This window comes from Muscardinus avellanarius (genome assembly GCF_963383645.1).
Source record: "Muscardinus avellanarius genome assembly, chromosome: 4".
In the NCBI taxonomy this organism is placed as follows: Eukaryota; Metazoa; Chordata; class Mammalia; order Rodentia; family Gliridae; genus Muscardinus; species Muscardinus avellanarius.
This window is the reverse complement of record NC_137789.1, coordinates 130,514,038-130,535,170: the sequence shown is the minus strand read 5'-3', so window position 1 is coordinate 130,535,170 and position 21,133 is coordinate 130,514,038. Positions and strand designations below refer to the sequence as shown.

The window sequence follows — 21,133 nt, the reverse complement described above, 5'->3', positions numbered from 1 at the left end:
ACCCCACACTTCCCAGGACCCTGAAGGTCAAGGGTTCAGGACCTCGCTCTCAGCTGGCCTCACCCTCCATGGGACGAGGGGCAGGGGAGGGAGACATGGCACTTGGATGGGGGCTGCCCTAGACTTGGGGCAAGGAAGTGACCTGAGCACCTGCAACTGTCCCTGCAGCGCTAAGGACCCAGGCACCATGTGGGCTGAGATTCTGCAAGTCCAGGTCCCTGCAAGGTGGGTTCTATGCTGTGTTTTGACTCATACGGAAGGGCTTGACCATCCCCCATATACATTCTCCTGTGGGGGACCCTGGAACTTCAAGTTGTTTCTAGAATGTTCCTAGTTTCCTTGGTCCTGGCTATACCCTCTGACAGGGAACTGACCAGATCTTGGTACCTAATGAGGGACGTTCCTATAGCAGAATTGGGGTACAGTACTCCCTCATCCTTCTACAGGCTCTGAGGCAAGGGACTGGCCCAGTATCCCGCAGGGAAGAACCTCTTCTCCTGACTTCAGGTCTGGAATCCTTAGGCCTGGCCACACTGACTGACTGACCATCAGAGCCCAGTTGAGACTAGGCCTAGCTCACTGCTGCCCCCTGGTGGACACGTCCCAGCCCACTCTGAGTCTACTCCACCCAGGATGAGAAGGCAGCCAGGCTTTCCAGGGGCTCCTCTCCCCTCAGGATCTGAGAGCAGCATCACCAGCCCAGCTGGAGACAGTGGAAAGGAAGGGGAAGCCTACCTAACATTCGGGCCACATCTGCCTAGCACACACCACAGGGGCCAGGGGTGGGGAGAGTGGGGTCTACTGCTGGCCCCAGCACTGCTGCCGGTTGGAGCCTGGCCTCTGCTCACTTGCTCAAGGTCTGGTTACAGGAGGCACACACAAACACGGTCTCTCTCTGGGCCTCGGGGGCTGGAAAGGAAGAAGAAGCTGGTGAGACACTTGCTCTGATCCCTTTGGCTCCTGACTCCAAGTACTAGGCGAACCCTCCCACACCCTACAGACCACCCACCGCCCTCCACGCCCTTCCTCAGCCGGCTCATGAGCCTGCCCTCACACAGGCCTCCTTCCAGGGAACCAGGACTCAGGACTGTGAGGCCAACAGCAGGACTCTTTCAGGTGTTCTGCATTAGAAGTGGTTTTTTGGTGCCAACAGAACCCTTAAAATGTTTTTAAAATAAAATACCAGAAGAAAATTTCCCAAAACGTTTTAACAGTGGTTATCTCTGGGTGGTAAGATTATACAGGATTATTTTTCTCTTCCTTCTTCTGTAATTTCCAAATTTCCCAGTTAATGAGCATGTGTTATTTGCAAGATCAGGAAGAAAAAGAACTTGGTTTGACATTAAAACATACCACAAGGCAGTAAGTGAAATGTGATCACGTTTTTCAGGAGCGTGTGCATGTGTTTGTCCTATATGCATGCTAACGACAGGCAGGGCCCGCGTCCAGCTGCTCTCTCTGGGACACGAGTATTTTCTTCTTTTTGCTTATCATTATGCTTCATTTTATCTACAAGTATGTACAGCTTTTTAATTTTTCATTTGAAATGTTACCAAGGTAAAGAGAAAACGAATCAAATTCAGGGTGGTCGATCCTCTCAGAAGGCAGAGGGATGCATACTTGTTAACTTGAGGCAGCAGCCGCAGGTGCTCAGCAGAATGTGCCTCGTAACCCTCAGGCGGCTGTACCTCCGTATGTATCACACGTGGCCAGCTTCTGCATGTCAGGCTGGAGGGTGTGCTGCTGCAGACCCTGGCCTGGGCGCCCTCCCTCCTTCCCCGCAGCACAGCCTCCCACCCTGCCCCACAGAAGCGCCGCTCACCTGTGGCACCCATGGAGGACTTGGGCACCTTGAAGGAGCAACACCGGGAGCAGAAGCTGTTGCCACAGTTACTGCAGCTCCGCTGCGGACGAGAGCTGGAGTCAGTGCCATGTGGAGCCCATCACACCGTGGGCACCAGGAGCCCCCACACCTCCCGCCACCAGCCACTGGACAAAAGAAAACTGGAACTGGGGAGGATCCAGGGGGCAGGAGTGGGACTAGCCAGACACCCGTGAGGAAGGCTGGTGAAAGCACAGCCACGGGAGCAGGAAAGACATGCTCGCTTTAAAGCCCAGGCACCAGGCCCCATGAGACCTAAGCCGTCAGCTTCTCTGCTGACTTCCCTCAAGTCCCCCAGAACCCATGGTCACAAGCACACTGCCCAGCAAACACACCCTCCAAGACACTCACCCTCTTCTTCAGTACCGAGAAGGTGGCAGAGCAGCCGGTACAGTTTCCTAGGAACAGAGAGAGCAGCTCAGGATGGGCCCTCCGGACTCTCAACACCTGCCCACACCTGGCTCTCTGAGACAGCACCCTCAAGGACCCTCAAGGATCCTCAAGGACCCTCGGTCCCAGTCCAGCCCAGCCCCATGGCTGGGCGCCGTGGGAATGAAGGGACTGAAGACAGATGCACAGCCCGAGAGAAAGACCTGGAGGCCCCTGGGAGTCACTGTCTCCAGACCACATGTGGCTCCAGTGCTGGCACAGAGCACAGCGGCCCCAACAGCAGGCTGGGCAGACATCAGAGAGCGTCCAGAGAGCCTAGCAGGGAAGGCTCTAAGCACCGGTGTCCTCAAATGAACCTGCCGCATGCGGCCCCTTCTGAGTGTCTCCTTACCAACACCTCCCCTCAGGGCAGAGACAAACACCTCCCAAAAATGCAGACTCCTGCTTTTTGTCACCAGAAGACTCCAAGAAAGAAGCTTGGAGCCAACCACCTTCTAAGAAGACGTCAGTGAAGCTTTGGGCCAATGCATGAAGATGAGGGAAGGAGGGAGGCTGCCAGGAGGCAGGGAGAGTAAGGAGAGACGAAGGGTGGAGAAGGGGTAGCTCCTGCGGTGCGGGAGCCAAGGCCCGCTCTGATCTGGCCAGAGCGACTATTGGCTTCAGGTAGCACCGCTGTAATCAAGGAGAGGAAGGCCAGCCCCAGCCAGGAGGAACTGGGGCCCAGGTGCTTGAGGTAAGTGCCCCAAGGTTCAAGGAAAGGAAGACTGAGGCCAAGGTGCCTGCTGGACACGCCCATGCTCCATCCAGCTGGCAGCCCTGGGCAGTGGGGAAGAGAGAGAAGGGCAGAACCCAGATGCTGGAGGCACAGGAAACTGGCTGCTCTGAAACAGGCGGGCACCACAACTAGGGGAAGGCAGCCTGCCCCTGCCTCCACCTTGCAAGGGGGAAGGGCGCTGGACAGGGAAGGGAGCCACCCAAAGACTGATGCTCTAGTCCTTGTCCACAAATTCCTCTCAACTGGATGGAGAGCCAGGCCCAAATACCCAACAGTGGCATCATGGTCCAGCCAAGCAGCCGTGTGCCCACACACAGGCATGGGGCTTGGAAGGGTATGGGGGCTGACCCCAACTCAGACAGGCTGTGGAGGGGAGCAACCCTGGTCCTTCAACACCTACCCCCTCTTCTGCCCACCTGACTCACCAAGTGACGAAGGGTGGAGACAGCAAGGCGGGGATCCCAAGGCCACACAGGCCTGCCGGGCCGTAGTCATGTGCAGGACAGAGGCGCCCTCCCCACAGCCACTCCCACCCGGAGGCCACAAAGAGCCGGTCCTCACTCCTCCAATGCACCCATCTCACCCACTGACAGGCAGAATGGAACAGCCCCAGCCCCCTCCCCAAGTTCTTACCTCGAATCCTAATCCCCAAGCAGTGGTATTACAAAGTGGGACCACTGGAAGTGACTGGCAGGTCTCTCATGAATGGGATCTGTACCCTTAGAACAGAGGCCTGGAGAGCCGCCTGCTCCCTCCTAGCACATGAGGATGCAGAAAAGGGCGCCTTCCATGAACCAGGCAGTGGTCATCACCAGAACTCCACCATCAGCCCTCAATCTCAGACTCCAGCCTCCACAACAGTGGGAAATCAACCTTTGTTGTTAGTGTACTGTGATACAGCAGCTCAAAAAGACAAAGACGGCCCTGGGGCAGCCCAAGGGTCCTGGACCAGGAACAGAAGCCTCAGAGGCAGGGCTGCTGCACCCGCCAAGAGCTGGAAGGCACCTCGGGGAGGAAACTGAGCTGTCCAGAAGGACGAGGAGCAAGGTGGCACTGAGGGAAGAAGCATGTTCTGCCTTGCCATCCTCAAGGGGACAGGAAAGGCTCTCACCCAGCCTGGCAAGGAATATCCAAACCAAAACCCAAACTGAAAAATGGGACAGACACAAAAAAAAGCACCCCTGATACCAGAGCACAGGAAAACCAGGGGTGGGGATGATAAGGGAGACAGAACACAGGAGCTAAACAGATGGCCTGGAACTGAAGCCTGGCTGAAGTCTTTGAGCAAATCACTCTATACCACAGGTTACTCGAGCTGCAAAATGGCAATATCTCAGTGCCTGTACTTGAAATGCTCAGAAATAAGCAAATTGTTTGCTGGACCAGGAATGATAACTCCTGTGGAGTATCTGTCACCTCTGGAGCCCGGCTGCTTCTGGCCCATGAGAACGGCCTGCCCCACACACCTACCGCGAGTGCTCCCTGAGCTCACGCACCTGCAAGTGCACCAAGCTCGAGGCTGCCCTGCCCAAGTCAGCAGCTGGCACAAATATGAGAAGGGGTCTTGAATGCTGAGGGACCTTCACACAGCAGAAAGGCAACAGCAGACCCAAGACCTCTAATCCGAGAAAACAGCTGCTCCGCCTGCCACGGGGCCAGGAAAGCAGGCCCTTGGAGCACCCAGGTCCACTCCTCAAGATAAACCCCAGGGACTTCTCCAGAGAACAGGCCCAGAACTCACTGCACAGAAGCACACACAGCACAGGGGCCACTCTCTGGGCTACTCACCAGCTACTCGGGGCTATCACCCTGGCTCGGCTCCCAGTGCTCCTGCCCAAGCCGGGTTTCCACACTGTGCTAACAAGCTCCCTCCCTGACCCAACGGCAACCTGGTGAAATAAGGACTGGCCAACCTACAAACTTGACAGGGTCCTGCCCACAGGATGATGCTGTTTACTCCAACTTGCTTCTAGGTCAGGAAGACCAGAGAGACTCCCAGGAGCCTGTGGGAGAGGAGAGGACTTCCCATGTTAATGGTACCCGCTTACTAAGTGCTCACTAGGAACAGCCAGGCACCGTGTTCACCCTTAGTACGGTCACAGGCGAGACCTTGAACAGCCCTGCCAGGTAAGAACTGGTATCTCCTCCTACAGAGGGGAAGCAGAGACCAGGGCCACGAAAGGATTTGTTCAGATCTGTATGGCAGTCAGACTCGACTTTCCTGGGCAGGATGCTGGGTTGCCTTATGAGGGTCTGCCACTCAGGATTAGTCTCTGCAGTCCTGGCATGGCAGGTCCCAAAACAAGCTTCTTGTCTTGCTATAAGCTAGTGTTCCATAAGGAAAGGGGACAAGAAGAACTCACACACACTCCCCCAACAGTCCCCCTGGGATCTGCTGACCGTCGGGGCTCCTCGGACATCTTTACTCCTTACTCCTTGTTCTTATCACAGTACCCACAATTCCAAGACTCTGCCGGTGCTCCAGGTGCTTCCTGGCCCCTGGCCCCCCACCCCAGCCTCCCCAGTGCCCGCTTCCTTGGCCATACCGAAGTTGTTGGTAGGGTAGCGCTTGCGGAGCCGCTCAGTGAGCCGCGACACCTTGCTGCGCAGCACCTCGTTCTTGCTCAAGAACCCGTTGTCCTGCAAGACCAGCTCATCCTCTGCTGGGCACGGGGTGCCCTCATCATCCTCCTGTGGAAACAGCTCATTCCAGGCCTGGCCCCGCTGGCAAGGCCCCGGCGCCGGCATGCAGACGCACCTGGGCGCAGCCACCTCAAGAGGGCGGCACGGCTGGCTTAGCCACCCCCAGCCCAGCGCCTGCCCACCTCACCAAGGTTCCTACTTACCAGCACCACCAAGTGCGTCTCCTGCCTCCCAAGGTGCAGGGGAGAAGGAGAGAAAAGAGAGAGAGTAGAAAGAAGATGCTAGGAGAAGACTCCAAGCAAAAGGACACAGAGTTCCCAAGCACTTCCCAAGCGGGGAGGTTAACAGATGCCCTCCCGAAAGAAGCCCGGAGAATGCTTTGTTCAACTCTTCGCACTGGGTCACGTTGGAATAGAGCAGGAAGGAAACTCCTCTTACAATGTCTTAAGTTTTACATATCTTAAGTTTTAAACATAGGCATGACCTACAAGATGCAAAATGTGTTTCTTACTGTGGGTCATGAACAAAAATACTTGGACGCCCCTGCTGCCCGTGTCTCCACCCACACCAGGCTCACAGCCTACAGTCGTGTTTCAAGTCTTAGAGGAACCCTGTCACTGTCACAACTAATACTTGGACGCCCCTGCTGCCCGTGTCTCCACCCACACCAGGCTCACAGCCTACAGTCGTGTTTCAAGTCTTGGAGGAACCCTGTCACTGTCACAACTTCAGGTGCCTGACCAGAGAGGCTGATGTAAGAACAGAGCGAGGCGGGTCTGCCTCACAGGCAACATTCACAAGACCCCACCGCACCCACTGCAATTTCCCACTCAAAGAGACATAAAGAAAGATGGTTTCTATCTAAGAAAAACAATAGTGCAAGTCTGACCATGAGTAACAGCAACCACTGGGCCTTAGTGACCAGAGACGACAGTTTTGGGGACTATGGGTAACTGCAGCACAACTTGTTTTAAAGGGGACAGTGGTGCCACCGCCATGTTGATTGCTGCAGACTCAAGAGTACTAAAAAACTGACAGTCTAGAATTTTAAGTAAAATCTCCCTATTTTACTTAACTAGCTAAAAAAACAGTGGTTTAAAATTATTTTAAAAATTTGCAAGCCAAATAAAACACTTCTTCAAACTCCCAGCTTAAACCACTGTCCCTACCTAGCACTTGGCCACGTCATCACTTTCTCCAACCTCCCAAGGGTCACCTCCCAGAACTCACTCCGCAAAAGAGGAGGGATGCAGGGCATCCTCCAAATCTGCCTTTCCTACATCACAAGAACCAAGCCCTCTGCTTCCAGGAAAGGTAAGACATCACCAACTCCCAGCAGGGTGCTTCCCAGAGACTTTCAGAGCTATTTCTGCCCTGAGCAGGCAATAGAAGGGAGGTGGGGGTGGCACCTCTTTAACCAGTGAGCTCTACCTAGCTCAGAACGAGTTTGGGCTCTTTGTTTGGATTTAAGAGAACAGAGTTTTAAAAATCCCATAGCGCCAGGGCTGCCCAACTCTTGCCTAGTGAGCAGAGGGGCTGGGGAAGGGCCACCCACCTCAATTGCATCTTTGAACTCCTCATCAGGCTCGGCCTCCTCAGCCTCCTCCACGCTGCCCGGCGTGAGGTCCTGGGAAGAGAGACTCTATGACAGAAGAAGATGGCAGCCCTGTCCCCTGAGCAAGCATCCAGGTTCCCCAGACACCTGTTCCTGCCCCAGAGGAAATGGCACAACTGCAAAAAAGAAGGAAATCACAGGAGAGAGAGCAACTTTTAACCCCGGGGGGTGCAGGGTTACACAAGTAAGACCAGAGCTGGACCCTGAGCAGCTGAAAGCAGGACCCTACGACTAACGGGCTTGCTCTGGGCCCTGGTGCCCCCTTTACTAGCATGAGACTTGGGATGGCCACCTCGGGCCTGAGCCATCTCTCCTGCCACTGAGAATCATCTCATTCTTATATATAACCTAAACTCCATGGGGTTATTATTTATGAGACACTTAAGAATCTGACAGAGTAAGTGCTCAATAAAGCAGACAACAGCTATTTTGATTACACTCATTATTAAGCACTGCAGAGATGAGGCCTGGGAAGAAGCAGGAATAACAACACAGGCCAGGCCAGGAGCTCTGCAGTATGAACCAGCAGCAGGAGGTGGCCCCAGCTGTCCACGGCAGGATCTCGCTGAGGGTCGGAAGGGAGCACTCACCTCTGTGGGCGTCGGGGCAGGTGTGCTGTCCAGCAAAGCACCCTTCCCCCCAGCATCCAGTGGCGGTGGGCTTGCAAAAGCATGCTCTTCCTGCTTGGGGTTCATCCGTCGCTGCAGAGATGCCCGGTACTCAGACACCACTACCCAGGGCCAGAACAGAGTGGGAGGCAAAGGACACAGAATGAGCTGCCACTCTGGGGCTGCCCACTTCTACCTCTGGCTGCATCGTTCTCCAGCACACCACCCTCTGCTACAAGACAGAGTCCCCCCCTAACCTGAGCTAGCCACTTGGCCTATGCCTGTGAACAAAACAGAGATACCACCACCTACCCCAGCGTGGTAAGTGCTCCATAAATTAAGGCTTCAGTAATTAATCACCTCACAACAGGGAGGAAAACAAACACAGCAATGGCCCAAGCATAAGGCCTCTCCTGACTGCTTCAGCATTAGAAGCCAGACAGCAAAGCCTGAGACCACACAGGAGCAGCAACTCCAGGTGACGGCAGCCAGAAGACAGGTGGCCTTTGGGAACACATCCCCCCTCCTCTCCCAGAGGCCACCTCAGTAAGCAGTGATTCATCCACCTTGGGATGGGAGAGGGGCCCCTCTGGGGGCAGCGTGCCTCACCTACCGCCTCAGATCCAGGACCACCCCAGTGTCGTGCTGCCCTCTTGTGGAAGGCACAGCAAACATGATTAGCTGAAGCGACACCAGCCAGGGAGTTTGAACTGGCTGGCAGGATCCATGGGGCTTACCTCGGAAGAATTCCACATTTCCCAGGAAGAGTGTGCTGTTCAAAAGGGCGAGGACCCAGCAGAGCGGCAGCAGATACAGCATGCAAACTGTGCCAAGGAGAGCGCCGTAGAACCTGGATGACAGGGAGCAAGGACAGAACTGCCCAAGATCAGAAGGAAACAGGGTTGGAGGACACCTACAAATAAGGGTCCCAGTAAAAAAGAGCTCTGCACATGGTTAATAACCCAGCAAGATCTGCTAATCCAAAACGTGGATGACAGCAATGAGGAAAGATTCAGAACTGTGAGAAGTTACTGGGTGCTAACAACTGGGGCCGGTGGGGCCGCACATGAGCTGGTTTACCTAGCACTGCTCTCAGGGACTATCAAGCTCTCAGAAGGACAGAGACAGCTATCTGAATCTAGCTTTGCTACTTCGTATTGTGACAAGTCCCTTGGTTCTCTGAGCATTATTTCCTTTATGCATAAAATGGAGATTAAAATAGTGCCTACCTCCTAGGCTTACTATGAAAAGTAGAATAATACATAGAAATTGTCAAGCACGGTGCCCAGTACAAGGTAAAGCCTAGATAAACATTAGTCATAATTATTATTCATACATAAATATCCTCAAAAACATCCATTCCAGTTGATATAATAGCTTCATCCTTAAAATTTATTCTCAAACACTTCAAAAAATTAAAGCTGAATCCATAACTCTAAGGGTTGGTAATGAAAACCAGAAATTGACTAAATATATAATGGAATCGTTCCATGAATTACAATATATTCTGGTATTACAAATAATTCTGAAAGCTTTGCAGCAACAAAGAAAACCACTTATAATATCATTAGTTAAAAAAAGAAGAAACTTCATATACGTTATGAAGCTACATATCCACAAAGCATATGGAGATGACCAATTCTAGCAACCAAGCCAAATACAAGCTCGGCTGCTATTGCAGGTGATAGATTACATGGTGAGTTACTGGCCTATTATTGAAACAGTTTTACTACAAATTTAAAAAGAAAAAGAAAAAGCATCTAAGCAAAAAAAAGTAAAGACCCAGAAGCACTGTGCAGACTGACACACCAAGGGCCTAGGGCTCTCCCATGAGCAGGAGGAGACCGCTGGCTCCCCTTGAGAGGCAGGGCTCAAGCGGTGATTCGCCAGGGCGGTGGAGGCAGAGCGGGCACTCACTGTGAGGACACCACCGGGTTCTCCCAGTGCAGCACGCGGTAGGCGGCTTCGCAGGTGCAGCACAGGCGCGCGAGGAAGGCCTCCAGCTGGATCAAACTGCAGACACAGGGGCTTCTGTGAGTCGGCAAGCCCACCCCTCACACCCACCTACAGCCAGGACAGAAGCTCCCGGGACCCGGACAGGTCCTGAGAGCAGGGGAGAAGAGCCTGGCCAAGCCCCTTCTGGAGCGCCCTGCTGGGTGGACACAGGTAAAGGTCCTGCTCTTGCTCCCTGTGGATGTCAGGTGGCTACTTCGCTTTTCCAGGGCTGCAGTTCTACATCTGCAAAAGGAGGATCAGAGGACCCACCTCACAGGTGCATGGCAGATACGGGATAAATGGCAGCTCTCACTGCCTCTGCCCTGGGAGGCAGCTCACAGGAGAAGCTTGTTTTAAACAGGGATGCACCCCAAAAGCCATGAGCATAACTCATATCCAGATCTGGGTTTCTCATGGACTCCTTGGAGAAATGGCTGCTTCTAGGGCTGAGGCACAGAGGTCACAAGATAGAACATCTAGTTATACCACAAGGTAAAGAAGTACTCGAAAATGATGAGGATATGTCTAAAGAACACAAACACCAGCTCAGAAAAGGTCCGGCTGGCAGCCGGACGTGGTGGCACATACTTGTAATTCCAATATTTGGGAGGCTGAGACAGGAGGATTGCAATTCGGGAACAGCCTCAGCTACTTAGTGAGGCCCTTTGCAACTCAGTGAGACACTGTTTCAAAGTAAAAATTAAAAATTAGGGCCGGGGGTATATCTTGGAGGTAGAATGCCTCTGGGTTCCATCTCCAATACCACCAAAAAAAATGTCTGGCTGGCCAAATCTAGGACAACTTGTGATAAAAATAAATAACAACAATAAAAGATTATCACCCACTGAATAAAATAAAAATATGAGTCCATACTGAATAAATAAAAGCACTTTTTTTTGGGTGATACTGGGGATGGAACCCTTCTACCTCTGGGCTACACTCCCAGACCTATTTTATATTTTTATTTGGAAACAGGGTCTCTTAAGCCAGCTTGGGGCATCGAACCTGCGTGATCCTCCTGTCTCTGCCTCCCAAATGCGGGGATTACAAGTGTGAGCCACCACGCCCAGCTAAGAGTGCTTTCTTAAAGGAGAATATCTACTAATAAATGTAGATGGAATGACAATTAGAAATCGCCACTGTGGTAATAACTAAGGTGAGATCCATCGGTGGTTTTTGGAGCAATGGGTGAATGATGAAAAACAAGGTATTTACATTGTCTCAAAGTACCTCCCTTCCTATTACTAACAATGACTAGTAAAAAGGATTTACAGTGTAGAAACCATAAGCAAATGAGCAAAGTTGGTACTTCCTGGCCATCGGGGCCCTGATATGGAAGCAGTGACAATGACACATCACTTGTCTTGCCAAAAATAGATAACCTGAAATTAATCACGAGGGCCCAAGTGACCAAAACCAAGGGCACATCTACAGAATAGCTTATACTACTGAAATATATCAAGGTCATGAGAAGCAAAGACTGAGAAACTGCTTCAAGTTAAAGAAGACTAAAGAGACATAACAAATTGGTCAGACATGGTGAGGCATTCCTGTAATCCCAGTACCTGAGAGGCTGAGACAGGAGGATCACAGGTTGAAGACCAGCCTCAGCAACCTACTGAGACCTTGTTTCAAAATAAAAACTAAAGCCAGGTGTGGTGGCACATGCTTGTAATCCCCGCACTTGGGAGGCGGAGACAGGAGGATTACGCAGGTTCGAAGCCAGCCTCGCTGGCTTAAGAGACCCTGTTTCCAAATAAAAATATTTTAAAAATAGGTCTGGAAGTGTAGCCCAGAAGTAGAAGGGCTTCCAGGAACCCCTGTACCACCAGAATATAAAATAAAATAAATAAATAAATAAAAAAGGCTGGAGGTACAGCTCAGAGGCAGAATGACCCCGGGTTAAATCCCCAGTACCACAAACAAACAAAAAAGACCTAAAAATTAAATGCATGGGATAGAGATATAGCTCGGTGGTAGAGTACCTGCCTAACATGCAAGCCCCAAGTTCAATCCCCAGCACCTTAAAAAAAAGTAAATAAAGTAAACATATGTATGAGCATAGATTTTCTGCTGGATCAGGGAAATAGATATAAAAAACTTTATTTATAGAACTAAAGAATTAGTAAAATATAATTACAAACTATATATCATAAAATATTGCCAATGTTAATATTATCAAGATTAAATTTCCTGGCCAGGTGATCACAACTGTAATCCTGGAGACTCAGGAGTCTAAAGGAAGAGGATTGCAATGTGGAGATGAGCCTCAGGAACTCAGCAAGATCCTGTCCCAAAATAAAAATTAAATTGGCTGGGGATATGACTCAGTGATAGGGCCTCCACTGGGTTCACTCCCAATACTACCAAAAAAAAATATAGCTGGAAGTGGTGGCAAACACCTATAATCCCAGTACTTGGAAGGCTGAGACAAGGATTACAAATTCAGGACCAGCCTTAGCAATTTAGCAAAGCCCTTGGCAACTTAATAAAACCCTGTTAAAAAAAAAAAAAAAAATTAAAGGCAGAGGGTGTAGCTCTGAGGTGGAATGCCCCTGGGTTCCAACCCTAGTATGTATGCATGTATACATACTATACATACATATATACATACATATTAAATTTCCTAATTCTGATTATAATACTGTGGATACATAAGATAAATAGTTGCTGAAGTATCTGGAGTAAACAGATATAATGTTTGCAATTTTCAAGTGATTCAGGAGAAAAAAAGAATATATGTAAAGAGACAGCTAAAGCCAATGTGGCAACAATGTTAGTAAGCACTGTGTCTTGGTAAGGGATATTGAAAGCTGCCTGTATTATTCTTGTATCTTTTCTGTCAGTTCAAATTTATTTCAAAGTAAAACAGTTTTGTTTTGTTTTTTAATACAAGATACCTGAACCCCACACCATATAACACTGAATTTCTGGACAGGGCTCAGGCATACATTTGTTTGTAACTTTTTCACTCCTGCTGTATGCCTAGAGCCTACTCCACCAAAGGGCTCCCTTGTTGGCACAGTTAGTATTTCAACAGTCTTAAGGTGTTTCTTTTAAAGTACAAGTTCCGTCATGTTTAGGAATGTCTCCATAGTGCACTGATGATAACTCACATTTACTGAACACTTCCTGGGTTCCTGACACTCAAGGAATCTCCACAACCACCCATGAGTAAGTCCTATAAGGAGCCCTATTATCACCCCATCTAACAGATGAGCATCCTGAGTGGGCGGGGAAGCAAGTGACTTGTCCAGCATCAGAAGTGGATGGGTTGAACTTTGAACCCAGGCAGTGGCTCACACAGTGCTGCTTAGACCAGACCCTCGACCATCCCTCTAGGGGAAAACACAGCTGTGCAGTCTCATCCTGGCTGTCACTCTGTAGCTAAGTCTTTTTATTCATTCATAAGGGATGGGTTATAATAGGAGTCATGGCCCAGAACTGGGGAAAAGATTAAAGAAATGACATCTGTGGTTTGCCCGGGAGGTTGGCTGGCGCCCCGCGGGCGCTCAGCGTGGTGGCTATTACTGCTGTTAACATCCCCACACCTCCCTGACCTGTCTTCCATACTCACAAGCTCTTCACCTCAGCCACAGCCTCGGGTCGAGAAAGGCGAACTTTCTGCAGGTCTTCCTGCCTTATGCTGTAATACTTCCTCCGCATCAGCTCAGACTCTGGCAGCCGTGCCCGGCACACCTCCTGAAGGTAGCCCAGCAGGGCGGGCACTGAGATCATCAGGGCACCCACTGAGCACCATGCACCTAAGGGGTCAAGAGCACCGCAGGGAGCACGGGGAGCAAGGCCAGGAGCCAGCCTGCCCGGCCGTCCACACACTCCCTCCCTCACTCCTCCTGCGGCCTGCCAGGAGGAGAGGGTCCTTGATCACCTGTCAGACACAGTATCCCACCCCAACCTTCAGCCCCTTACCCCAGCTCTCATTTTCCTCTTAGAGCCTATCACCACACAACAACGCTAATATAAGCTCTTGAGGGCTGCCATTTTGTCCTCTGGTCACTGATGTAGCTCCAGCCTCGTGTGTGGCACACAGGAGAATTCATGACTACAGTCTGGCTGCTGGGAGCTCTGTGATGACAGTCAGACCTTTGGCCACTAAGGCAGATTAGAAACCTTTCCTTAGATTTTTTTAGGATACTACTGGCCACTGTGGATTGAGAAAGAGAGAGGCTGAAATAAAATTCAAAGAAAAAACTTTTTGCATGTAACCTGATATCCCAACAGCAAACTACAGAGCAGCAGGCCCATACTAAATGTTCATTAAGTTGGGCATGGTGACACACATCTGTAATCCCAGCTACTCAGAAGGCTGAGGCAGGAAGACAGCGGTGAGCTGAAAGCCAGCCTAGACAATACTGTGAGATTCCATCTTAAAAAAAAAAAATTAAAAATTAAAAAAAAATAAGTGCTAGCCAGACATGGTGGCGCACGCTTGTAATCCCCACGCTTGGGAGGCAGAGACAGGAGGACTGCACAGGTTCGAAGCCAGCCTCACTGGCTTAAGAGACCCTGTTTCCAAATAAAATATAAAATAGGTCTGGGAGTGTAGCCCGGAGGTAGAAGGGTTCCATCCCCAGTAGCACAAAAAAAAAAAAAAAAAAAAAAAAAAAAAAAAGAAGTGCTTGTTAAATATCTGTCATAGAAGCCAGGCGTGGTGGTGATGCACACCTTATAGTCTCAGTTCTTGGGAGGCTGAAATGGGAGGATCACATTCAAAACTAGCCTCAGCAACTTAGTAAAACTGTCAGCAAGCCGGGCGTGGTGGCGCACGCTTGTAATCCCCACGCTTGGGAGGCAGAGACAGGAGGATCGCGCAGGTTCGAAGCCAGCCGCGCGCGCTGGCTTAGGAGACCCTGTTTCCAAATTAAAAAATGTAAAAATAGGTCTGGGAGTGTAGCCCGGAGGTAGAAGGGCTTCCAGGAACCCCAGTACCACCAAAAAAAAAAAAAAAAAAGACTGTCAGCAATCTAGTGAGACCCTGTTTCAAAATGAAAAATAAAAAAATAGGACTGAGAGCCAGGCCTGGTGGTGCATACATATAATCCCCGCACTTGGGAGGCTGAGACAGGAGGATCGCACAGGTTTGAAGCCAGCCTAAGCTACTTAGTGAGGCTCTCGGCAACTTAGTGAGACCCTGTTTCCAAATAAAATATAAAATAGGTCTGGGAGTATAGCCCGGAGGTAGAAAGCCATTGGGTTCCACCCCCAGTACAACCAAAAAATAATAATAATAATAATAATAATAATAATAATAATAATAATAATAAGGGTGAGGATATAGCTCAGAGGTAGAATGCCCCTGGTTTCAATCCTCAGCACCACAAAAAAAAAAAAAAGAAAAAAAAAGAAAATCTATCACAGGAACTAATTTACATAAGAAATATGTTCAAAAAAAACTAACATCTGTGAAATTTCAAAAGAGTCCAACTAAGAAAGGAGACTTGGTGTGAACTGAGCTTATTTTCAGCCCACTGAATTCATATCTCCATAGGAAAAAGGAGACACTGGAGAAATGCAAGTTTATTTTTTTTTTGAAATGCAAGTTTAATACAAAAAATAATGTATAAACAAAGAACCAGCTCTTCAAAACATTCTGCCTCAGACTCCTCTCTTTTCCCCTGAGGGGACTGGCTTTCTCTGCAACAACCATCTGCCAGTTCCAACCAGAAAAAGGACTGGTTCATGGCAGACATAACAGAAAGTCTGCAGGAAATAGCACCACCCAGGACCCCTACATCCACCCCACCTGTCCACCTGTCCACACGTCTCCCTCAAACGCTCCATGCCTCTCCTTGCTGCTGGTGACTGCCCAGCAAACCCCCAGACCACTTGCTGAGTCCGAGAAAATAACAGACATGGCAAAATAATCCCTTCTCGGCTCATTTCTCGAGTACCCTGACCCCATGACGGGCCCCTAAAAGATCCCCAGAGTCAGCTAGGAAAGAAAAACAGAAAAAGGTCAACACATCAGTAATCAGCCTGGTCATGTCACAGCAGCAATTATGCACTGGCTGCTGACCCTGTCAGGGTGTGCTAAGGTCACACATAGTATCTCTCTCCTCACAAATTACCCTATGAGGAAAACACTTACTCTCCTCCCTTTGGAGATGAGGAAAATTAGGCCTCAACAGACAGGTTAAATAATTTGCCCACAGCGGCTCAGCCTGCAGTTGCTCCTCGGGAGCATGTTGGCTGACACCAAGCAGACACAGAGGGACACGAACCGGGGCAAGGAGGGATCCTTCTCACACAGCTACTCCTTGGCACTCCTCCCCCACATTTACTCATAAAAACCGCTGGCCCCTGCAGGCAGAGCTTACCCTCATTCAAAGTGAGGAACAGGATGTTGAGGCCCAGGCAGGTCAGCAAGGAACACAGAGGCATCTGCCACCTGTAACACAGAGAGTCCTGATCACCAGACGCCACTTCCCCAGCTGGGAGAGGAGCCAGAGCAGCGGGGTGGGACACCAGAGCAGGAGGCGTGGAGGAAGCCTGGGGCTCGGGGACCCAAGAGAAATGAAAAGGGGGCCGTCTCCTGACAGGTGACCAGAGGATTAAAAGATTACACATGAGCCTGGGGTGAGAAAACTAGAACTGTGGAAACTGCTCCCAGAAGAATGTATACAACATCTGTCAAGAAACCCAGTTGATACCGTCACCTGTGTTTCGTGAGGGCCTACTCTCCTTGAGAGTGAAGCTGACAAACGTTATTTTTAATACTTTCCTTTATTCTTGTTCACAATTTCATAAAAACATACAACCACTGCATAAGAATTCACCTAAGATGGAAATCAAGAAAGTACAAACTATGCGCTTCTTTGACTTTACTTAGGAATTTACCATCTTATGTCCATAATTCTGAAAGTTAGCGAGCTTACCTTGAATACATTCAAGGTAATATATATTAGTTCACAAGGACAAATAGGGACTTATCTTAATATACTGAAGACAAAACTCAGGTGCAGCATTCATTCAGCAAACGCGCACTGTGTGGACCAGCACGGCTGAAAGCGAGAAGGAGGGGCAAGCGGCCACCACCAGAGGGCAACGGGAGCCCCAAGGAGGGAAGGAGAGCAGAGGCTCAGGTTGCTAGGGACAAGCAAGTGCTGCCGGCTTAGTCCCACAGGGACATTTAGTAGGGAAATAAAAGCACAGGTGTAATAATGGAGCCACTGATACAGGCGAGCCGTCAGAGTAGAGAGAAGCAGTAAAATAAAATGGGAAGCTGCTGGCGAGCAGTGCGTTCAGAGCTGAAATGTACTTTTCTCATGCTCTGATTGAAGAATTTCACAGTTTTTAAATGAGGTTAACTAGCTTATGTAGGGCTTGTACTCTTTAATGAAAATTATGTGTAGCCAGGGGCAGTGACACATGCCTGTAATCCCAGTACTTGGGAGGCTGAGACAGGAGAATCGAGGACAACCTCCGCATGCAGCAAGACTCTCAGCAACATGATGAGACCCTGTTTCAAAATAAAAAATAATAAAGGGGGCTGGAGATGTAGCTCAGTGGTACAGCACCCCTGGATTCAATCCCAATAGTACACATACACACACACCAAAAAAAAAAAAAAATTATGAGTGAGGAAATGAAATCATGAACCTCTTTCTCTTTTTCCTGAATTTCAATTCAACACACTTTACCTGTACTACCCTAATTAGTCCTCAGAACACCTGGTGGCCACTAACAGGGTAAAAACATAACAAAAATTAGGTCTAGGTCAGTCCTATTTCAGAAATTTAAAAATCATGCCAGCACAAAAGCCACTTCTTTTTCATGCCTTTCCCCTTCTACCTAATGTCTTTACCAACACTCTGGTCCTGGGAGACCCACCCAGTGAGTGAAGTAGCTGATCCCAGAAGAGAGTCTTAAAAATACACTGCAGCTCCCAGCTGCAGACCTAATAGCCAAAGCCAAGATTAGGTCCCTCTTCAAAATCAAATCCTCTTTACTAAGAAAAGAACAATCAAAAGCACACACTAATCTGACAGCCACTTTCACGAACCAGTACTCCCGCTGCCGGCATCGGCAGCCAACAAGCTCAGGGAGGGAGGAGGAGGGCTTTTAGGCCCAATGTTCTGCCTCTATCCAGCCCTAACCAATCCCACCACATCCTCAGATCTAATTCCATAAAATGGAAAAATGTTCACAGGTTAATGAGCCAAGAGGCACTATAGACCAGCAGAGGAAAGGGAGAAGGCAGGACTTATCTAACATCTGTGCTTTGTCTCAAAAGGGCAACGCGGAAGGAGAAAAAATATACCAAAAAGCACAGCCCTAGGGGTCTCTCTAAAGCCCTCCCTGTCTCCCAAGAAAGACAAAAGTTCACTTCAGCTAGTTGGTTGTGCTAGGAGTGGAGAATGAGAGAAGAGGCCCCCACATACCTACCTCTTACACAAGGAGCACACTGACCTTACAGAACATGGTTAATGCATCCTTTCAGACACTGCCATAAATTAAAGAGGTGAATGAGAAAAATTTAGGACCTTGGTCAGAGAGCTAATAATAAGCAATCCACCAGGAGAATCACAGTGCACAAAAGAGCAAAGCCAGCCTGAGCAACATAGCAAGATCCTGTCTCAAAAAATAAAAAAGGCCAGGCATGGTGGCACACACTTGTAATCCCAGCATTTGGGAGGCTGAGACCAGGAGGATCGCAATTTGCAGACAGCCTCAGCTACTGAGGCCCTCCGCAACTCAGTGAGACCCGGTTTCAAAATAAAGAATAAAACATAGGGCAGGGGGTGTAGCTCAGAGGTCGAATGCCCCTGGGTTCCATCCCCAGACCCGCAAAAAAATAATAAATAAATAAATAAATAAAGGAGGAGGAGGAAGAAAAGGAAACAAAACACCCAAACTAATAAATAATAACAACACCTCCAAGTGGCTCACTACTTCCAGACTGAGTCAAGGCAAATCTAACCCCACTCACCCTGCCTCCCACCAGTACTCTCAGGCATTTTATAAGAACATGGTGAAAACTAGAAGCTTTTCTTTAAAAATAAACACACACAATTTTATATGCAATTTGAAAGGACTCACTATCCCCTAAAACCCAGGCCCACCAGCTCCAAGTCAAGAACCTCTGCTCTTTAGAATATCAGGTTTTATATGATCCTAATAATAAAAACACATTTACCTTTGCAGAAAAATTTTATACTTGAATATAATCCAACCTTTAAATAGTTTGCACTAGAAGCAACCAGATAAATCTAAACAGGAAATTCTCTAGGACAGTCCGTTCAGTCTCTTCAGCACATCAGTATCATGAAAGAAAGTGTTTTAGATAGAAAAAGATCTAAGGAACATCATACCCACACTCAGTGTGTGGTCCCTGACTGAAACCTGATCTGGCCAAAGCAACTTTTTATGGCATCTTGGGAAAACTAGGGAAACCTGAATACAAACTGATAATAGGATGAGATGAAGGAATTATTTGTTATTAATGGTGCTACGTATGTTACTTTTGATGATGAAAAAAATGTCCTTAGTTATTTATAAACAAAAACTAAAATATTCAGAGAGTAGAATACCACATATTTGCAATTTAAAATACTTTTCACTTAAGAAATAAGTACAGCCAGGTGTGGTGGCACCCAACTGTCATCCCAGTACTTAAGAGGCTGAGACGGGAAGATTGCAGGTTCTGAAGCCAGCCTCAGCAACTTAGCAAAGCTCTCCACAACTTAGTGAGACCCTATTTCCAAATAAAAATAAAATAGGGCTGTGAGTGTAGCTCAGAGATAGAATGCCCCTGGGTTTAATCCCCAGCATCACCACGCATGCGCGCACACACACACACACACACACACACACACACACACACCACACACAGAAATAAAGTATACTGAAAGAATAAAAAAAATATGGAGGATGAAAGTCAAAGCAGAACAGGGGGGAAATTTAAACCCATGATCCCAAGCAATGACAAAAATAATACCTGCTTATTCATAAGTATTTATTTGTTCAAAATAACATCCTAATTTTAATATTGATATGCAAATATTACAAGAGAAGGGGGAAAACTAAGTCAGCTGTAAGCTGCAGAATGCCAGTGTTCAGGCCTGTCTAGCGTCCCAAGACAGAAGAAACTTATTCAATCACAAAGAAACCTCATGAAAGGTCTGATGGTTCTGGCCTGTCTGCCTGCCTTTCCTGGGCTGGAGCAGAGACACAAGGTGGGCCTGAATAAATACAGAGACCCAAAGGACCACCCACATCTGGTCCTCACTACAGGAGAAAAGACAGCCCAACCACTGCTGAAATGGGCAACTCCATAAAGTCTGTACCTGAGCAAGTATCGAACGCCGTCACCCGCATCCTTCAGGGGCTCCAGGTAGATCTCCAGCCTCTTGTAGGACAGAACCAGGTTGAAAAGATCAAATGCTGGGGACTTGGTAGGGGCAGGTGGAGACTCTGGGAGAGCCTCAAGCATCACGCTGGGGCTCACCTCAGGCCCACTCCCCTCACGCGCTGATGTCTGCATCCTGCAACCATAATTCCCAACATTTGCAATGCACCTCCAGTTCCCAACATGCTTGTCCCTTGCATTATTTCATGTGGTACCCATGATGAAACAGTGAGGTAAGTGGGCTACAGGTGGCATACTCATTTCAAAAAGAAAACTGAAGTTCAGTGAAGTGGAATGAACTGCTTAGGTATAAAATCCTGGTCTTCAAGCTCCTGTCCAATGCTCCTTTTCCCGACAGATCCACCAAGAGTATTAGCAATAATGATCAGGTGCTGGGGGGGGGGCTGTGTTCTTGAGAAAAATGATGTCCTAGAACACTTTTTTCTCACTCTTTAACTGGTTAGTTCCTAATCATGCTTCAGGCGACAATTTGGGGGGGGGGTACTAGAGATGGAACCCAGGGGCATCCTACCTTTGAGCTACACCCCCCAGCCCTATTTTTTATTCTTTATTTTGAAACAGGGGCTCACTGAGTTGCAAGGGCCTCACTAAGTAGCTGAGGCTGACCGCGAACCGCGATCCTCCTGTCTCAGCCTCCCAGATGCCGGGATTACAAGCCGGCAACAATTTAAACATTCCCTCTCTCACTCTGGGAAGTCTTTACAGACACCTCCGCGCTAGACTGAAAGACCCTTCCAGAAGCTCTTCCTCTGAGGAAGCACTTAACACATCTTTCTTACCTACTTTCCTCTCTTAACACCGGATGTCCTCCATCCATCACTCTTTCTGTACCGCG

The 21,133-nt window shown here is 48.9% G+C and overlaps 1 protein-coding gene across 23 annotated transcripts; it reads right to left on the bottom strand.

Moving 5' to 3' along the window:
- Positions 1–844: 844 nt before the first annotated feature.
- Positions 845–20,412, bottom strand: ZFYVE27 (zinc finger FYVE-type containing 27; the record flags this gene model as incomplete). 23 transcript variants are annotated; one of them, XM_080695181.1, is made up of 12 exons in its annotated part: positions 845–909; positions 1,823–1,904; positions 2,234–2,280; positions 5,594–5,738; positions 5,894–5,914; positions 7,246–7,332; positions 7,896–8,035; positions 8,651–8,763; positions 9,831–9,926; positions 13,486–13,672; positions 16,247–16,317; positions 20,216–20,412. In XM_080695181.1, 12 exons carry the CDS (start codon positions 20,410–20,412, stop codon positions 845–847), a joined length of 1,251 nt encoding a protein of 416 aa, XP_080551307.1. The 23 variants fall into 23 exon arrangements, with proteins under 23 accessions (XP_080551307.1, XP_080551312.1, XP_080551313.1 ...); XM_080695186.1 differs by having other exon boundaries at positions 7,246–7,317; XM_080695187.1 differs by having other exon boundaries at positions 5,594–5,735; positions 7,246–7,317.
- Positions 20,413–21,133: the final 721 nt, after the last annotated feature.